This window comes from Anastrepha ludens, chromosome 4 (assembly GCF_028408465.1).
Source record: "Anastrepha ludens isolate Willacy chromosome 4, idAnaLude1.1, whole genome shotgun sequence".
NCBI lineage: Eukaryota > Metazoa > Arthropoda > Insecta > Diptera > Tephritidae > Anastrepha > Anastrepha ludens.
This window is the reverse complement of record NC_071500.1, coordinates 52,885,460-52,905,962: the sequence shown is the minus strand read 5'-3', so window position 1 is coordinate 52,905,962 and position 20,503 is coordinate 52,885,460. Positions and strand designations below refer to the sequence as shown.

Sequence of the window (20,503 nt, the reverse complement as noted above, 5' to 3'; positions counted from 1 at the left end):
TTCTCAGCTGCCCTGCTCTCGTCTGGCAAAGACTTAGAAATCTGGGCTCTCACTTTTTCGCTACGCCTGCGGATATAGCCGGTGTAGATATCATAAATTTGGTGAAGTTCATTAATAGCTTGTTACGGCTAACTACGAACGCAAATCAGCCCCCGTCGGCGCCGTCGTAAAAATGTATGGTCATCATCGTTTCTAATCCCAAGGCTCCTTATTCCTTCCCATCTCCTTCCTCCTCTCCCATGTATGGCACCACAACGGACGAATTTCCTAACATTTGTCCAAGTGAGCCCTTTAGCTAGGGCAGCCATTTAACATAACCTAACCTAATTTAACAATATGGCGTCCTCAGAAAATAACTTTCAGATTTTCGACAAAAAAAACCGACAATTAATTAAAATAAAAAACGAAATTTTGAAAAAAAAAATTCTTTGGATCAGGCACGAGTTTTTTTGTGTTTTTCAAAAGCAGTATACATTTTATTCAAAGCTACCAAGCGGTTTTTAAGTTGCAATGATCACCAGTTCAAAAAATATAGTTTTGAGAAAAACGCATTTAAAATTTGGCTATCGATTTATAAAGAGTTATACGAATTATATTATTCCTGGGCCATATAATAGTTCTTCAGCCGTCAGAGCAGCTTACAAAATATCGATTTGCTGTTGCCTACGTGGCATTCTACCTTTTCGAGTGTTATTGTACGCGCGCTTATCTGCCACTTCCATACGTGCGGTAGCTTGCAGCTGCTGCTAGCTGCTTGCTCTCGAACGCTCTGGAGCGCCATTTGTTAATTGTTGAATAACTCGAAAAGTGTTTGTCGGATTCACTTCAAATTTTCACACAACATTTTTAAGATATTATACTAAAAAAAATGCAAAAACAAATTAAATTTTTTGAAAATTCTGACTACCCCTAACCCCATAAGCCGTACTCTTAGCCTTTTTAGAACAGCTCACATTATCCTGGCCCAGTAAAGGCATACATCCTCCAATATTTCTTTGGACTCTAGGGACTGTCTAAAAGTAAGAAAGCGGCTAAGCCGAGTTCAGAGTAGTACTTGTACTATGGATTCCATTCCCTCTAGCACATTTGTACTATCCATACAATGACCATAAGCAAACGCATAAATATAAAATGATTTATTAAATTTCTTAACATTATTTGCCGTCTTTACAACAATCATTTTTTACTAAATTGTATTATATGTAGAGAAGCAGTGGCCTTGATTACTCTTTCTCTGCACTCTCGTCGCTTCTTCGCAAATTCCTTCGAGTCTTGCACTTGTTCTGGTATCTTTATCTGCAATTTTTTTGTCGTTTGCTTTGTAGAAGTTGAGGGTTCATAAGTACTTGGTATAATCTCTTCGCCGTTACTATATCGTCCAGGACATTTCTCTTCAGAACTACTTGGCTCCTTATGCATAACTTCAGGGGCATTCGCCTTTTCGAGTATTCTAATATCACTGGCATTAGAGTTCCTTGGGTGCGCTTCAGTTTCCATTGATTCCTTTCCCATATATGTTGAGTGCTCCTCACTGCACACTGGAGTTCTAGCCTTCTCCGGTATGCTTCTTAGCCCACTTGCTACTTGACTGAAACATTTTTTAGTTATCTTTTTCGGAGGCATCGACTTGCTTGCTAAGTCCTTTCTAGTGTCGCATATACTTTTCGAAGTTGAAGGCCTATATGCAACTTCTATCTTGTTGATAAATTTTTTAGTTACATTTTCCGAAGGCTTGGCCTTGTATGATGTTTCCATTTTAGTGTGACGGCATTCATCTTGTGGAGTTGAAGATATTAGCGCATCTTCTACCTCATTGAAACATTTTTCAGTTTTTATTTTCGGTGGCGTCGATTTACATGTTGATTCCTTTCTTGCGTGGCAATCACTTTCTGAAGTTGAAGGTTTGTGTGCATCTCGTATTTCTTCTTTATACAACCGTATGCAAGTCTCATGTACCACGACATTTTGATGAACACTATTGCTTCTATCTTCTAGAGCTGAACTCTTTTCAGAGCAGTCTCTTGACACATTTTCAGATTGATGTACTTCGCTGCACGCTCCTTTTTTATTAATTCTTCCCGTTCGGTTCATGGGCTGGCCATTCTGTGCACGATTTTCTACTCTATAATTGCGATATTGATTTTTTAATATTTGTTGTTGTGCTGACATCAAATTTCGAGATGTATTTGCACCCTGATTTGTTCTATCTCCTTTCCAATTGGATTGTTCATGCTCTCTCGACTTTCTGTTTACGCAACTACATTTTTTTAACGGCCACTTCGTACCATATAATCTAGCTAAATAAAGTGCTATTGGGATTAGAGGCAGTAGAAGCCAGAGTAAAATCATTAAAGCGCTCCATATAGTATTCTATTGAAAAGAAAGATGAAGACTATAAAAAACAACGTTTAAAAATATTTGTATGTAGAGAATTTACTAGTATATGTGCATATCCATAGCATTCCATTTCATCATCTGTCGTATCCGCAAGGCGGCGGCACAGACCAACTTTATTGGCTAGTGCATCCTCCACCATATCCACATAACCATTAAGCTCATCAGCATACATTTCATTCAAGCTATCAACAATTGCACTCAAATTATGCTTATTATCTCTTGAATAATAATTTCCCATTTTTTCGATACTATCTATGCATTTAGTTGTAATTTGTGTGTAACTTTCACTAAAGAAATCCACTACTTTTTTGCATTCCTCAGCTATTTGATCGGCACTTTTGTACATTGTATTAGTTCCGATTTGATCGATTATATATTTCTTAAAAGTATTTAAATGGCACAGCCCCAGTTTCTTGGTTTGCTTATTTTCTATGGGGCCATTTACATATTCGAACATTTTATTATAAACTTTACTGAAATATGCTAGATCCATATCAATTTTGATATCATTACACACATTTGTTAGATTAATATTCTTCGCATCTTTTGCCTTTTGTTTAAAATCATTTGAATATTTACGCAATTCAGGCTCCTTTTCAATCAGTTTCAAATCGTCTGCTATAAGTTGGGTGAAATTTGGTTTGATGCTTACAGATTCCACAAACTTTTGGATAGAATATTCATTTAGACAATTGGTGTCGCTATGTGTGGCGTCAACCTCAATTGCTCGCTTTTGTCGATTCGTTCCAAGTTTCCAACAAACACCATTGTAAAGGCCAACACCATGGACGAAGTTCCACAGAAATGGTAAAAGGGCGATGAGAAAAAATATGCATATTAGAAATGCTGCCCTGAAATCCAATAAAACATTAACAGTTATTAATTTTTTAATTTGATTCGAAATTACATAATAGTATTTGCCACTTACAATTGAAAAAGTATGGAACCATTTTCTTGATTGCAGCATTCGGCTTCATTTCTATAGCGCTTACCGAAGCATCTCAGTAAGGACGCAACTATCAATATAATGGCAATCTGCAATAGATTATATAAGTTATTATGTATGTTTAATAATTTTCCTCTCGAAAAATTTTGTTTCAGCGTTATCCTCTAACGATGTACGCAGCAGTATATAAGGTTAGCACCGCCTAGGGGCTCCTTGTCCATAAAATATTAAAATAGTATTGAATAGGTCACTGATCTTTACCGATTTTATTTAGATTTTTGGAAGAAAGTATTTCCAGATCTTGCTTGAAAAATTCTAACAAATCCTGGGACCTAAGTTTCCCAAACAAAATAGTCCCAATAATTTTATAAAAATTAGAAACATATTAATAGACGATGAGAACACAACTTTGTAAATAACTAATACCTATGCTCTCGACGGCAAGCCCACGCAACGCATCTGACGGCAAGCACAAGTGTGAAGTTTAGTTGAAAGAATACCTCGCAAAGTTTCGGATGCATGGATGTATGGCAAAAAGCGAAGAGGGCAACCGCGTAAAAGATGGTTAGACGACGTTGAGGACGATATAAGAAACATAGGGGCGACCAACTACCGTAGTATGGCTATGGATGTGCATGGAGATAAATTGTGGAGAAAGCTAAGGCTCTCACCGAGCTGTAGTGGTATGCATGATATTTGTCGAATTGGCAGTAAGTTGCAGTAAGAGAAAATTTTGTAATTTGGAATAATGTGAACTTTCTTTCTACATCTTCCATTGAATTAAACTTGACAAGAATTAGTATGATATGATTAGTTTAGTAGTTAAACATTTTTTTAGAGATCGAGAGATAGAGATATAGAAATAAGTAAATTCCCAAAGTAAGGAGGATTTTTTGAAAATAAGAATACTAATCGTGCTTTCAATCTCATTTGTTTTATTCAAATTACTTCCACTAATCACAAATATTTGCATGCCGAGTGTTTTAGATCGTCGGCCTGCCTACAACAAACGAAAGGCTATGAATGGCTTCCATATCTACATACCATATCTACCTTTCTCTCACCGTATGGTAACAACACAGAGAGTGATTAGCAAGAATGATGGATTACTAAGTTTGACCCTCCGAATCAAAATTGTGAGAGTAACTTCGACTGCCATGTTATAGGTCCATTTGCCCATTCGGTTGTTCACATGATGTACAGAAAGCAGAGGTGTTAACCGGCTCTCAACGTATTTCAATTAGCCGATTGGCTGACGCCCCCAGGATTACGACAGCGTTTTTTTACAGAAAATCTGAGGTTGTGTTGATGATATACAACAAAATCAACGCAGCCATCGTCCATGTTAGGCCTGAACCGTCTGAACAGCGATTGATTGGACGAGTGTGTGAATACGTGTGAAATGACCGGGCAGAATTCAGCTGCTGAAGTTATTCTCCCAAATTTGCTTCGGATTGCCAAATTTGGTAATCTATCATCCTGAGGTTAAGCGTCTGATATTGGCCACATCTTCTGAGTTCTCTCCACTGCGAGGGGTTGCCACTTAAAATACGGCTTTTAGTCGATTGATGAGATGGTCTATTACCGCGCAACAATCCCAAATGTCCGGTCCTACAATGGTGGTAATAAATTCAATCAAAGACTTAAATGGATTACGAATGACAGTTGATTTTTTGATGGTGTAAGAGAATTCATTGACAACAAGAAAGGTTAAAGAAGTTAAGCGAAGGCGTTCCCACGACAGTCGGTTCTACGTTACCGGAAATTGTCCTAGGTATAATGAATATGTTAAAATTGGAACCGTCGCAGATCCTAACAGGAGCAGGAAAATCAAATCATCTTAAAAGTACGCGGCAAACGCTTTCTATTCTATGATTTCTAGCACCAAAGAAGCACACCACTAAGCTCGGCCCAAAGGAGCTCCGCCAAAATTATGAAGATCATTTGCGCTTGAATAATATAATATATTTTTATATTTATTAATATTCCTTTGTTACACTTACCAATATAACTATTAGATAGCATATCCATTCCCAGGCATAAACCCATAGTGGTTTCTTTGACCTCCAATTTCCTTTGCTCTTTTCTGATCTGTCTGCAGCTCGGTCCTGTCCAAGTTTCGTTGAAAGTGATCGAAATGTTTGACCTTACAGGAAGAAAGGATGTGAAAAGGCGTGCAATGAATTGATGAAATAATTCTAAATTCAGTCCCCTTCCTGGCAAGCTCATCAGCAATTTCATTTCCCTCAAGAGATTTGATCTCCTCCTTACAGGAGTTTACTAATTTCGTTCTGCCCGTGGCGTCGTCAGAGCCTTAATTGCGGCTTGACTATCGGAGAAAATGTTAATATCTCCCTCGCTCCCGCGTTCCCTAAGCATTTTGCATGCCTGCCAGATCGCAAAGACTTCTGCTTGAAAAACACTAGCAGTGTTCGGCAGTTTAAAAGAGATAGATAAATTGGCTGATTTAGAGAAAACACCTGCTCCGACTCCCGATTCCATTTCGGAACCGTAAGTGAAGACAGAGATGCAAGCTTCGGTGCAGATTTTCCCCTCGATCCAATCCTACCTATTTGGAAAGATTGCCCTAGCACGATCCTCAAACTCTAGTTTGCGGATAGAGAGATTTGTTCGAAGTTTAGAGAAATACGTGGTTAACTGCCCGAAATTACCATGTCCCTTGAAAGATTGCCTCCAGAGACCAATCTCCTTTAACCTGATTGTACTTTGAGCTGCGATGGAAATGACGGAAAAGTTGATGGGAAGTAAGTGCAAAAGGACATTCAGGGCAAGTTTTACATGCTAAAGTGATGCCAATGTATGCAGTCCTTTGCACCCTCCCCAGTTTAGTGTTATTATAGCCCTTCCGAAGACCTTCGCACCAAACTAGGCATCCATACGTTAAAATTGGCAAAACCATTGCGTTGTACACTCACAGCACGACCTGTGGCCATTTTTTACCGAACATAGAAGGAGTAGAAGGCTATACTGGCCTTCTTTACCCGATTTTCAATGTGTGGCTTCCAATGGAGTTTGCAGTCAAGCATCTCTCAAGATACCTAACTTCCGATGAGAGCGGAAGAACGTGGTTATTTAATTTGGGAAGTCGAAAGGGTGTAGGTTTATATTTTCTGGTAAATAGCACCAGCTCCGTCTTGTCAGAGTTGGCTCGGAGGCCGCCAGTGGCAGCAGTGGTTTGACAGCTAGGAATGACAAACTGTGTTGACATTTCAATTCAGCAAGGTTTGGCAAGGCATCATGAATTGTTTAACGCTAAAGCATGGCTTTCAACTTGTGGAAATTTACTTTGAAAAACTAAATAAATAAATCTATTCTCGAAGTTTACGGCATCATCGGTCCTCGAAATGAGGAAGCAGCTGCCATTACGGTAAATGGCAGGCGCTGTCGAGCCATGCTGACAGAACTTTTTTTCCAAAAATTAATCGCCCAAGCATCGACGACATTTGGTTCCAACAACACGACGCCTAACAATCGATTTATTGGGCTGTTCGAACGGACCATATAACTCGTAACCGCGGCAGACATGTGCCGGATATGAGATTAAAAAATAAATGCCATGAAATGACCTACCGGATTATAATAAGAAAAAAAATTCATTCCAACAATGTTTCAGTTTTGTGCTATCATTTTAAGTTCCCAAACTCTTAAAAAACACCAAATGCACTGTTTTAGACGTTATCTGGTAACTATTATATTTTAGACTATCTCAGGTGTGCTGTTATTTGTTTTAGGCAAGACAGACAATCCTACGGCGAGAAATACACGAGACATTGTGATATTTCTGTATTTTGAGACAAACACTAGATGACACGGATTTCTTGAAATCGACCACTTATTCTACTATTGGGGCCTAATTCTCAGCATGACCTCATTTTATAAATCAAAATATAAAAAAAATGGTGTATTTGATTTGTGTAAAGGCTCTCTGGCCGAAATGAAAGAACGTATAATATGATTTGAAGATAATAAAACATGGAATAAAATATTAAAATTTTGTTATATGTGTCTTATATAACAAATTTATTAACTCCCTTATAATTTGAGATTGTACATTCGTCTATGCGGATGCCTAGGCAATCAGATTAACTTAAACTGTGATATAGTCATGGAAACATAATATTAGTACATTTACATGGTGAAAAGATTTTTAGAGGGGTGCTATTTATCAAACCGTTATTTGGCTCTCAGCAAATTTTAAATACGCAGCTGAGGGGCTGAGATCACTTGGGATGTGTTTACAAACAAACTGAGATTGTGTTGGTGATATAAAAAATCTGCCATTGACATTCCGTTGCCGACTAAACAACGGCTGATTGGACGAGTGTGTGAATACATGTGAACATCGTGCAGAATCGTCGAATCCCCAAGTGACGTGACAACCAAAACTACACTCGCAATTTTCTTTTTCACCATAGTTATAGAGCAAACCTGGCAAACCGTTCATCCTTGGTTCATTTAAATATAATACTTACCTTTAAGCTGATGGCCTAGTCGTTAATGCTTTTTAATTCATTGTAATTGTAATTCATTACTTTTCCAATTTTCAAATAAAAAAAAATAAAAAAATACTTACCTTTTTCTTTTAAATCATTTTCAGCCTCTAGAAAATATGGGGACAGTAGATTTCTTATTCTATTTTGCATTGCATCCGGCAGTTGCGTTGTGGTATTGTAGAGCAACGAATATGAATTGAAAAATCGTTCCACAAAACTGAAGGTGCTATGGAAATTCAATAGCTTAAAAGAAATTATTGTCTGTTAAATTCACTCCTATTATATAAAATTATTATATTAATTGTAATGATTGTAAATTATACTGTGTTTTTTAAGAATCCGTTTAACACTAGCTTTAGTAATCGAAATATTATAATGACTAATTACGATTAAAAAAAAAACAAAAATCAAAAATATTAATTTAATAATAACGAACAATTAAAAATAGCCAAAAAATTATAATTATTAAGAAATAATCACATATTAATAAATATTAAATACAATATCTCTGGCTACAAAAAAACATAAATCATTAAGATCAATAAAACCTATTTGTGTCTTGTTCATTATTGCATTAAAGGGACATAAAAAAGTAATGAATGAATTTATCAATAGCTCAAAAAAAAAATTGTTAAGTATTAAAAAGCGCAATTTTTAAGAACACTGTGAAGTTTGAATAAGTTCGATCGAAAATATGATTCGTTCATTTGACCGCTTTGGCCTTTCTAGTGGTAAAAGAATTAGATCATGGTAGTTATGCCTGGGAAATCCAATTGGCACATCTAAAACTTTAGCTGTCTGTAGAAGATTTGATATTTTTGTACAAGCATCGGGTGATAGACTTAAAAAAAGCTTGGGATTGATTATTTGATTTCTCGTTTTTATGATAGAAATCCACAAGAAAGAAAAACATCCCTCGAAGTTTGAGGGAGCTTCTTAGTTTTGAAAAACTGAAGGCTATTTTTTTGCGGATGAGGGGGTTTAAAATGCGTAAGGCATCATCAACCGACCGAAGATTTGGGGCCTTGAAGTTTTGTGGATCAGAGTAATCAATCTGTACAAGCTGTTTGAGGCTTCAATTTTAAGAGTGTTCCCATTCAGCATAAGAATGCATTTCCCTACGACCGACGTTGAGTTTGTTTTATTCCAAAAATTAACAAACAAACCCATATTAAATTTTACTAAAGGGATTGCTTGATTTTTTAGTGCATTTTAAACATTTAAAAACTTAACTTTTAAGATGGAGTATGGATAACATTTGATGTGTTGTTCGTATTATTTAATTTAACCCTAACTTTCGAATAAAATTAACTTACCGCATCCACTTGCAGCGAACGCTCTATAAAATTACTAAAATCCAAATCCACTAATAGCGTCGAACCCAAATCCATTTGTAACAGGTTTGTAGACATATTACGATGAAAAAATCGCATATCTGTGAGTAAAATAAATGCTCATATGTACAAAATCGCTTCTTGGAGTATTGAAAATTAGCTAAAATCGAATAAAAATATACCTTGAAGGAGTCAAAAAATTAAAATTAAAAAATTATATATACACTATTAGAAGGCACAAAAATTCCTCAAACATTTTACCGAGAAAAACGGAGTTGATGATACATACAGTGCTGGACTTAAGTATAGGCACAATCCGCTTTATAAAAAGAACTGCAGTTTTATTTGTATTCAGAAAAACGATATATTTATTTTGTAGGTATATTATAGGTGTAGAGTTTATACATTAAAAAATAGATATGAAAACTAAATACATTTTCTTTGGAAATAAAGTTCAAAAATAAAAAAATTAAAATTAATTCGATATTTTACTGGACAAAAGTATAGGCACAACTACTTGCATAATTTTTTGTGCGCGTCTGTTTTGTGCGTATCTGTTTCAATTATCTGGCAACACTTTTATATTCAGCACATTCCTATGTGTACCGTTATTATTTTTTATTGATTCAAACAAGCGAAAAGTTGATAACATTTTTGTAAATAAGTATTTTGTTTGTAAACTCTTTATAATGAGCCCAAAAAAAACTGAAACAACAGTATCGGAGCGTAAAATCATTTTACACTTGCATAGCCAAGGAAAATCGTTTGCAGAGATCGGTGAATTAATGGATCGTAGTCGTTTTACCATACGGACCATTGTAAATCGCTTCAAAGGTGAAACAAACTTTGAAAATGCAAGTCGCTGTGGTCGTCCGCGCAAATTAACAGAGAGAGAATGTGCTCAGGTCATACGAAAAGTGAAACGTGATCCAAAAATTACATCTTCACAGGTTGCTGCAGAGGTAAAGGCAGAAATTGGCAAAGATGTGCACTTTAAAACTGTACAAAGAGTGTTGCATGAGGCTGGTTATAACTCTCGTGTGGCTAGACGAAAGCCCTTGACATCTGCCATCAATCAGAAGAAGCGATTGGAGTATACCAAAAAGTTTGAAAACAAGCCAAGCGATTTCTGGGATCAGGTATTGTTTTCTGATGAAAGCAAGTTCAACATTTTCCGGCCTGATGGACACACAAGGGTATGAAGGGTATGGCGAAAACGTAACACTGCAATGGAATCTCGAAATCTTTTGCCAACGGTTAAGTATGGTGGTGGGGGGATGTTGGTATGGGGCTGTATGTCTTCTGCGGGTGTGGGAGAGCTTGTTTTCATTAATGAGATTATGGACAAGACAGTTTACTTAAACATCTTAAAGGAAAATGTGAAGAAAAGCGCTGAAAAACTGAACTTACCCGGGTCGTTCACATTTCAACATGACAACGACCCGAAGCATACAGCCCATGACGTCAAGATGTGGCTCGCTTATAACGTTTCACACGTCTTACCACACCCTCCGCAGTCACCAGACTTAAATCCGATAGAACATTTGTGGGAGGAATTGGAGAGAAGAATTCGAAAACGCACAATTTCAAATAAGGTTGAGCTTAAAGCAGCTTTAATGGAAGAGTGGCTTAATATTGGCGAAAATATAACAAAAAAAACTTGTCCACTCAATGCCAAATAGACTTAAGGCCGTCATAAAACAGAAAGGGTTACCAACAAAATATTAAATTAAAATTTCAACGCACTTTGGTTATCGTTTAAGTAGTTGTGCCTATACTTTTGTCCAGTAAAATGTCGAATTAATTTTAATTTTTTTATTTTTAAACTATATTTGCAAAGAAAATGTATTTAGTTTTCATAGCTATTTTTTAATGTATAAACTCTACACCTATAATATAACTACAAAATAAATATATCGTTTTTCTGAATACAAATAAAACTGCAGTTCTTTTTATAAAGCGGATTGTGCCTATACTTAAGTCCAGCACTGTATAAATATGTACTCGTATTATGATCTCCGCATATTTATAATGAGGTGACGCAAAATTAATCCCCCTAATCGGCCGCCGTAGCCGAATGCGTTGGTGCGTAATTACCATTCGGAATTCACAGAGATAACGTTGGTTCGAATCTCGGTGAAACACCCAAATTAAGAAAAACATTTTTATAATAGCGGTCGCCCCTCGGCAGGCAATGGCGAACCTCCGAGTGTATTTCTGCCATGAAAAAGCTCCTCATAAAAATATCTGCCGTTCGGAGTCGGCTTAAAACTGTAGGTCCCTCCATTTGTGGAACTACATCAAGATGCACACCACAAATAGGAGGAGGAGCTCGGCCAAACACCCAAAAAGGGTGTACGCGTCAATTATATACATATATATATAGGAAGATATATATAATTTTTGCAAATGACGTGATACGGCAATCTTATTTGACACAAGACAGTTGGAGTCAAGGCGAATCTATTAAAGGTGGTGTTAGTAAATCAGCTGAGTTGTTTTTTTCCTTTCGCCGTGTCCATGTGGCTGTCAGCTCAGAATGAAACAAGGCGAATCCATTATTTGTTTTTTAGTTTTTCAATACTTTTCTTTGACAGATCAAACGTACAGAACAGTACTGTTGGTCTAGTGCCACCACCTTTAATGAAATGCAGTATACAAACAGACAAACAATTGAGAGCGTAAAGGTCAAAATAAAGATTTCGGTCACACAAAATCACTTTTTTTATTTAGTAAAAAAGTTATTCAAAAGCAAAAAGCGATCATTATTTTTGCGCCAACTTGTCATTAAGTATTTCAAGCTAATGAAGGGTTCGATGTACAGGGTAATTTAAGGGTGATGCAGATCTTTGACAAAAATTATATCTGGCATGTTAATTTTTTAAAAAGCTTTTTTTCAGACAAGTAATACTACTAGCTTTAACAAACTTAGTCATGGAATGATATTCATTTGCACAACGCGTAAAAGTGGTCCTTTCTGATCGTTCTGGAAAAAGTACATTTTGCGCATTGCGTGAAAGCGATATGGCACATTTTAATCTAAAAAAAATCGTTGACAAACAAAACTGCCTCATTTGAGGTACTGACAATTCACATGACATTCAAGGAAAAACTATGCCCATGCCCTATTTGTTGTAATTTTTGAGCTGGTGGAGTTATTAAGCCGAACTTCATCGAAAACAAATGCGTTGTAAATGGTATACGGCGAAGCTATGCCAAAAGGTCACGGAAATATTTGATGGGCGCATCTTGTGGTGCCAGGGAGTCGTGGTGTGCATTTAGCGATGTGCATAAACGACAGGTATTAGAAAACATGATGAAGTAAGAAAAGGCATTTCGACAAATTTTGTTGCTTTATTTATACAAGAAAATCTGCGGTCTTATTGAATCACCCAGTGGAAGAGGAGTATCTCTGCTAAAACTAAATGTATAAAGGTTTAGCTTTATTTGATGTTTCCATTTATTGCCAATTAGCATGAAGAAAACACGAGGAAGTGTTTTATTGAAGTCGGCAAAAATCGGTTAAACAAATCACTTGCGCTACTCAAGAAGAAGAAGATAAGTTCAACAGCTTTCTTGTTTTTACCGAAATAAAACCGTTAACATGTCATGAACCCTGACCCATCAAAATGGGCTACAAAAAATTTACGCTAATTCGTTCCTAAGTAAACTACAAATGATAGCGGACAGACGTCCTTTAACAAATCTAATGTTATCTATTTTAAGAGCTTGACATTAGTTATAGGTATGTAAGCAATTAATAAACACATGTACCTATACATACACACACACACACACACACTTACAGTCAGTCCATATCAATACTTCTATACATATCACCTCGAATTCTTTATTTATATTCTGGATTCTCTCTTTTATACCCTCTATATCATTGGCAGGTGGGCATGCAGTTTCTGGCACATCATCCACATTCGACACTCGAAGCGAGTTATCAATCAAATCTAATACATTATAAAATTTAATATAAAAAATATGTTTGAAAATTAATATTTACAAACCATTCGCACTGCGATAAGTCTTATTTTTGAACTCTTGATAGTTGAAAACTAAAACGTGATCTAGTCTTCGATCTGTAACATGCAGCTTCTTTTTTTTCTCATCTTGTATAGGCTTCAAGGCAAGACTGCTCGTTATAGACGAGATTAGAAAATATCTTAGAGCAAAAACAAGATAAAAAAATATGTGCATAATTTTAAATATAATGATGTTCAATTTACAGAATTGCCGCTAATAGAATCAGCATTAGTAGTATTAGTAGCCAACGTATACATTTTTGATACATTTTCTCAGTATAATCTTTGATTGGGTTTAGATATCCTTGGCAGCGAAGTAACAGATATATTAACCTATAATTTACATGCTGTTGAAGTGCTCACATACACACCAATAATTGTATGTAGGTATGTAGTTACATATTAACTTATATAAGTATAGGAATGCTCCACTTACCCTATCAATGTCACTGCTATCGTGATGATTAGCATAACCCAAGTGATCTTAAAAGTGGCCAATATCACTGCCCAATCCTCACTATCTTCTATTGTAACAAAATACAAGACAGGAATAAATCTCGAATTAGAATCAACAATCTGGTCCTTAGCATACCAAAATTCACATCCTCTGTGCCGAACTGCGCAACAGAATGTTCTGCCCATTTTAGCATGTCAATAAACTGTGGTTGCATATTATCGCTAGCTTCCCTTTCTTCCGGAAGAGGAGTGTACATAAACTTATCAGGCGCCATATTAAATGTGTTTATTCGCGGGTATCGTACATTAATATAAAAATATATTTGATGAATTGTCGTTTTATTTACAAAAGTTGTTTTGATTTTTTTTTAACTACATGAAACGATGAGTGCTTACAAATATTTGAAGAGCCGCCAGTGTTTTGTGAAAATATATATGTATATGTATATAAGAAATATATAAAATCTCTATGGCAGTCCAAACCTCTTATAAACCTCTCCAAGGATAGAATTAGAATGCTCACAGCCATTGCAGATTGCGGCATCAACTGCACAGTCTCGAGATATGGTCAAATGACTCTTGTCGATTCTGCGACCTGTCCCCAGAAGCATCATGCTTGGGTCTCGATTATAACAGCTTAACGAGAAGAAGTATTTCGACCTGCTGTGGCCAGAAGAGATACTCATACGCTTAACCCAGCCCAGTACCATCTTAGTTGTATTGAAAAAACTGAGTCTGGATGAGATATTGTGGAAAACTCGGATCACAATAGAACTTATGATGGAAATGTTTGCCTCTTTTTTTTTTAATTCCCATGGTAATCGGTTCTACGTAACCGAAACGACCCAAATATTAGTTTGGGGGAAAAAAATTATTATTTTTTCCTTGTTCACTCGTCTCGGGAGCATAGGGTCTCGACAAGACTCGTCCATCTTGCACGGTTCTGTGCTGTTGTTTTTGCACCGTCCCATGAGATTTCGGCATCTGCTATTTCGCACAGCATCGACCTTCTCCAAGTGTTTTTTGGTCGACCTTGCTGGTTCTAGTCAAGTGCCATGCTCGTGATGCTATCTGGTGGTTTTCTCAGTGTGTGACCTATCCATCGCCACTTTCTGCGTTTGATTTGCCTAGGAATGGATTCCTCGTTCGTTAATCTCCGCAGTGCGTCGTTACTGATGGTGTTTGGCCAGAATATTCTGTAGATGATGCGGAGGCATTTGTTGATGAAAGATTATAGCCTCTGTGTGATGGTGTTAGAGACCAGCCATGTTTCGCTTCCGTACAAAAATACTGCCTTTACGCATGAGCTGAATATTCGTAGTTTAGTGCTCCTGGAGATTTGCGAATGCCGCCCTTGCTTTGATTAGCCTGCAGTTGACATCTTCATCTGCTCCACCATCTGCCGCGATGATGCAACCGAGGTAGTGGAAACTTTCAAAGAATTCCACCGGGCATCAGTCAACCAATGTGGCAGATTGCGTTGTTGTGGTTAACACTCATGGCCTTGATCTTAGCAATGTTGACTTCCAGTCCGACAGTGCGTGCCAGCGCGACTAGTTTGTCCGCCTTCGCTTGCATGTCGGAGAGTTTGTGAGAGAGGAGGCAGATGTCATTGGCGAAGTCCAGGCCCTCAAGATGTCTGGTGAAACGATGCCTTTTTTGTGCAGGGTCAGTTGGCTCATGATGTCATCAAGGACGATGGCGAAGAGAAGGGGCGACAGGGGACAACCTTGCCTTACGCCTGCGTTGGTAGTGAATGGATCGCTGATATCGCCTTTGTGAAGCACTGCCAGTTCGAAGTTCTCGTAGAGAGCTTTGATGAGGCGGATTATTTGGCGGGAACTCCCTTTCTCAATGCCAGCCATATTGCGTCTCGTTTGATAGTGTCGAACGCCTTCTTAAAGTCTATGAACAGCACGAAGAAGGGGAGCGCCACCCAACAGATTGTTATACTATAATCCGAAGAGTGTTGGCTTGGTCAACACAGCTTCGGTGACGGCGAATACCAGATGGCTCGTCTCTTAAGGAGCGTCCGATATCTCTGAGCCTGCTTTGTATGATTGGGGGAAAATAAGTCACCTATTTTTGCGTAAAATTTTGACGCAAGTGTTAAACCACTGTTTTATGGTCGATCTTTAGTTCCTGGGTGATGCTACGACTACTAACATGCCGCTCAAATTCGCTTAATTATGTAATTTTATAGACATTTTCGACATTATCGACATTTTCTTTAACATCAAAATGCATGAACGGAATCGACGAAACCGAATCCGCTCTAAGTTAGCTGTTACAGTATCGGAACCATAAACAATATTCACAGTTTCAGCTTGCATTTTCGCCTTTATCAATGAAAAACTGTAACTCTTTGTTGACTTCCATTGTTGACACCCAGTAACTCACAACTGAATTTGATCAATGCTTTACGAGATCACTAAAGTCATCTATCGAGAAAATAACGTATGTGTCCGGCGATAGACTGTTATTAGCTGCATTCTCTTAGGATTTCTGCGAAATGTATCCTAATTGATAATGAATCAAAACAAAAATAATTGAGCTATTCTTTTACTCAAATTTGGCATAATGGCAACGGCTCATTCCTCATTGTCGTTCAAGAGATTTCTAGCCAAGGCCAGTTTGCACTGTGAGTCTCCAATTAGTTCTCTAAAGTGAAATCTGTATTAAAAAAAGCTCATTAAAAGAAAGAACGGCGTACATTCTCAAGCAGCTGACAGAAGAATACTTTCAGCACTGTTCGGAAAAATGAAAGATTCGCATGGAGAGTTGCAAAAATAGAGGAGGAGTGTATATTCAAGGCGATATTAAGAATGAAAAAAGATATAGAATGAAATAAAATGTCTCACAACTTCACTCTCATTATTTAAGGGGGGCAGCTCCTCCAGCACTTTCAAAATTTTCCATTTCCTTTTTTGTTTTTGCTTTAAAAATTCATTTACAATCTAAAGAATATATTTTCAATGTTTTAAGCTTAATAGAAAGTCTAAAAAGTCCCTATGAAGTCAGTGAAGTGATGAGCGTCGAAAGCACCGAAAGTAGGTAAGAAGGCGCGCACTCTTCACAGACTATATTTTTTAATTTTTTGCCCACCTAATTTTTGTGCTTTGCTTTTTCCAGTACAGGAGCTACTTTAAACAATTATTCGAATTGGGTAACTGTTGTTATTGTTTACACACAAACAGTCAGCTGTGAAACTATAATTTTAACTCTCTTTTAACTCTACTTTATAAAGACGAAAACTTTAACCGCGTTTTTCCGGATATTCTTTAACATATTGGCCTTTGCATGTACCTCAAATTTTATATCAGCACTAAAACATAGTTTTTATCAATTTGTTTATAAAAAAAGTGTACTTTTTTCTTTCTCCCTTCAAATTTTCATTTTTTTCGTTTGGTTAATTTCATTTGATACAAGAGGCTGTATATTCCACGGCGCAAATTAAAGAAGCCACGTTTGAGCTGTAGCGCCGCCATTTTTATTGCATGAAATGATTGAAAAACTCGTTGTCTGAAGGAGCTGCCCACCTTGAAAACACGGTTGTGCACTAGAATTATTATTTTTACATAAAAAAAGCTAATTAAGCTTCATATAGGTATGTGCAAATATCTGTTATGTATTGTAATTAAATTAAAATACTCAAACAAGAATTTGAATTTTGTACAGTGAAATTATCTTAAATGTGCAATAGTGTTGGTGCAGTTAATCACATTATGCTGCAAGTTATCTTCAATGTGTAATAAAGTGGTGGTACAATTAATCACATACTCTCATAGCAATTAATCACATAATCATATACTCTAATAACTAAATTAGCTACTAAAAGTAATCATAAGAACATAATAGGACCGATTTTAGTAAAATCCAAACAGTTCAAATGACTTTTTCCATAAAAAAAACGGAAATGTACATATGTCCTATATAATACATATACACCGAAGAATTTATTGGATATGAATGCCCCAAATGCGCCGCCATTGAGGAAAAGCGATTAATTGCAAGTTAAAATTACAACTTTTAGGAAATGCACCTGCTTTATCGCACTCGGTTTTCTTTTCTTTTATTCAAATACAACGCTAAGTTTAAGGTTTCACAAAAATATTTCAACTCTCATTATTAAAATATACATTTGAACTTAGTGGAGTAGCCACCTAATGTGAAAAAAACTAAATCGAATTAGATGTATTGTATTGATATTGAAGATATAATTCGTATAACACAATATCTTATGTTATGTCCAGGACATTGCGTAGTTTTTTACAAATTTATTAAACAAATCGAGGTTTTAAAAACAAAACCACAAGCAAAGCTTAGAGCTCTTTTTAATATTCTACATTTGTTTTTTATATACAGCACATACATACATACAGAACAAACATGCATACATGCATTAAAAATACATTTGCTCTCTAAGGTTAAAATTATAAATAACTTCATTATAGGAATTCATTTTGCTATTAGCTTAAAATTTAGCATCTACAAAATAAAAAGTCAGCACTTATTTAAAGTTTATATCTTTTCTTTTTTCCTCTCTGCTCTGCATTTCACAAATTCATCAAAAAAATACGAAAACAAATATGTCCTTTTTTGGTTTTAATTTACTAAAAACTACAATTGTGCCATTGAATCAGATCGCATTAGTGGTGCCAGTGGACTCGTCGATTTATTGCCGCATTCAATTTCATACTGCACATCTACGGAGGTACCTAGAAAATATAAAATGCATTCATGCCTGCTTGCAGTGTGTAAAAATTTGAAATACTTACGCTTCTTTTCACTTGAAGTTCGACTAACATTTAAATCGTTATGCTTTTCTGGAATGTAGATTGCAACCAAAATTGCCAGAATTACCATTAGTGCACCAATAGCAAATGGTGGACCTGGTATCAATTCTGTGTATTTATTACTCTCCTTTTGTACTGAGTCATCAGGATTTTTTCCCAACAAATCATCATTTAAATCCACATTGAATAAATAGAAAATAACTCCAAACAAAGCTGGTCCCAATCCATTACAAAGGCCCCTCATACCAGTTACCATACCTTGAACGGCACCTGTAATTTGTTAAAAGATTATATAGTTGTAGGGCAATGTAAATAGTGTTTTATCTAATTTGATATAGGTATAGCTGTAATATTAAAAAAAAGAAACCTATGGAAACAAACACTGATGCAGGGTTAAAATTATAAATAAAATTGTTACAATTATTTTTATAACCACTAAAAATCCATCATCAAAAAACTTTCAGGTAAACCTCTATGTGAGCGAAGTTATTTTATATTATTATTTTTTTGTATATAATATATATTATTTTATATTCTCCACGCCACTCTTGCTCCCGCATACCGCACGACGCGGGGACCATTTTCACCGAACACGACGGCACATTTGGGATTGCAAGTCGTGTCGGTACTATTTGTTTTTTATATTATGTTTTGTATTATTTTATTGTTATTTATTTCGAAGTGTTTTGATTTTTTATTAGAACGCGTTTAAAAAGGACCTAACTATATTGGATGTTTTTATTATCACTGCTTTCTGAATATTACAGTGAACTTTTTGTCAATTTTTATTAATTTTAAATTTTCTATAAAAGTTTTATGCAATATTCTTGTATCTGAGATTATGAGTGGTATGATACTCACTTCGTTCTGTTTGCATATCTGTTTTATTTGCTCTGCTAAATCCACTAGACCAACAACAATATTTTGTACATTTGATTGTCAAAGAAAAGTATAGGCAAAGTAGAAAACAAGAAAGAATTCGACAGCCACATGAACACGACGAAAGAAAAAAAATAGCTGATTTACCGATACGATTTAATAGATTCGCCTTGGCTAAATTTGTGTATTTTTCTATGGACGTTGTTATCATTTGGTATTATTTCAAGTAATTGTGTATTATTGTCTTTTTTATTGATTATTGTAATATCTGGTTTATTGCATGCTATTGTTTTGTCTGTGTAAATTGTTCTATCATAGTATATTTTGTATCTATCGTTTTTAACTATTGTGTCTGGTGTGTATTTATAGTATGTATAGTATGGCAGAGAGAGTGTTTTCTTGAATATTTAGATTTTTAAGTATATTTTCTTGTGAATATTTTCTTTGTGAATGATTTTAGCTAGCATGTTATATTATACCACTCCATGTACTATTTTGTTGCAGCCAATATTGGGTAACCTCAGACCACATATCGTCCCCTTAGTATTAAAATAGCCTATACATTTTTTGATGTTTTGAGAAAATTAATTTCAAACTTTTTGTCGAAAGTAGCTCTCACTCAAATCTCGTTATGTCTGTAAATATTTATTATTTTTTGACTGACGTTTTGACCCACTTTTTGGAACTAGAATTTGACAAAATTTTGACCACATATAAAATCGACGATGGAGAATCCAAAAATTTAAAAAAAAAATAATAGCCTATGAACACATAGGCTATTGTTATACTAAGGGGACGATATGGTCTATTGTTTCAACATGTATCATATATTGCATTTTCGGCATTCTATTTGATATTATTATTACTCCTTCGCCACTTTCAAACAAAGTTCAGATTTATTGATTTGTAATGCTCGTAAATTATATATTGTTATTTCTAATATGCAAACGTATTTTAAATTTTTTGTTTATATTTTATAGTGCTTGCCGAATAATTCGTAAATGAGTAATATTTAACCATTCGCCGTATACTTCTTATCATATCATAAAGTATACCCCATGAACAGTTTAGCTAATAGTGAATAAGTAACAGCCTCATAATCAGCTTTACGAGGTATGCAATGCAACTACAAGCCAAACAACGCAAA

General features: G+C 35.8%; 2 protein-coding genes across 3 annotated transcripts in view; both read right to left on the bottom strand.

The window, feature by feature from the left end:
* Positions 1 to 1,121: 1,121 nt before the first annotated feature.
* On the bottom strand, positions 1,122 to 14,086 carry LOC128862362 (uncharacterized). Its single transcript, XM_054100937.1, has 11 exons — positions 13,818 to 14,086; positions 13,662 to 13,749; positions 13,430 to 13,558; positions 13,211 to 13,365; positions 12,998 to 13,153; positions 9,174 to 9,292; positions 7,938 to 8,100; positions 5,347 to 5,489; positions 3,326 to 3,432; positions 2,438 to 3,248; positions 1,122 to 2,370 (listed from the first exon to the last, which is right to left on the bottom strand). Exons 1-11 carry the CDS (start codon positions 13,954 to 13,956, stop codon positions 1,177 to 1,179), a joined length of 3,204 nt encoding a protein of 1,067 aa, XP_053956912.1. The 5' UTR covers positions 13,957 to 14,086; the 3' UTR covers positions 1,122 to 1,176.
* Positions 14,087 to 17,273: 3,187 nt separating this feature from the next.
* The window catches only part of LOC128862361 (hippocampus abundant transcript 1 protein), a 41,249-nt gene continuing 38,019 nt past the window's right edge, over positions 17,274 to 20,503 (bottom strand). For both annotated transcript variants that reach the window (XM_054100936.1, XM_054100935.1), the window contains 2 exons: positions 18,460 to 18,747; positions 17,274 to 18,399 (listed from right to left, as the gene is read on the bottom strand). In XM_054100936.1, coding sequence (XP_053956911.1) covers positions 18,302 to 18,399; positions 18,460 to 18,747 — 386 coding nt within the window. In that variant the 3' untranslated portion in view covers positions 17,274 to 18,301. The remainder of the gene's footprint in view (positions 18,400 to 18,459; positions 18,748 to 20,503) is intronic.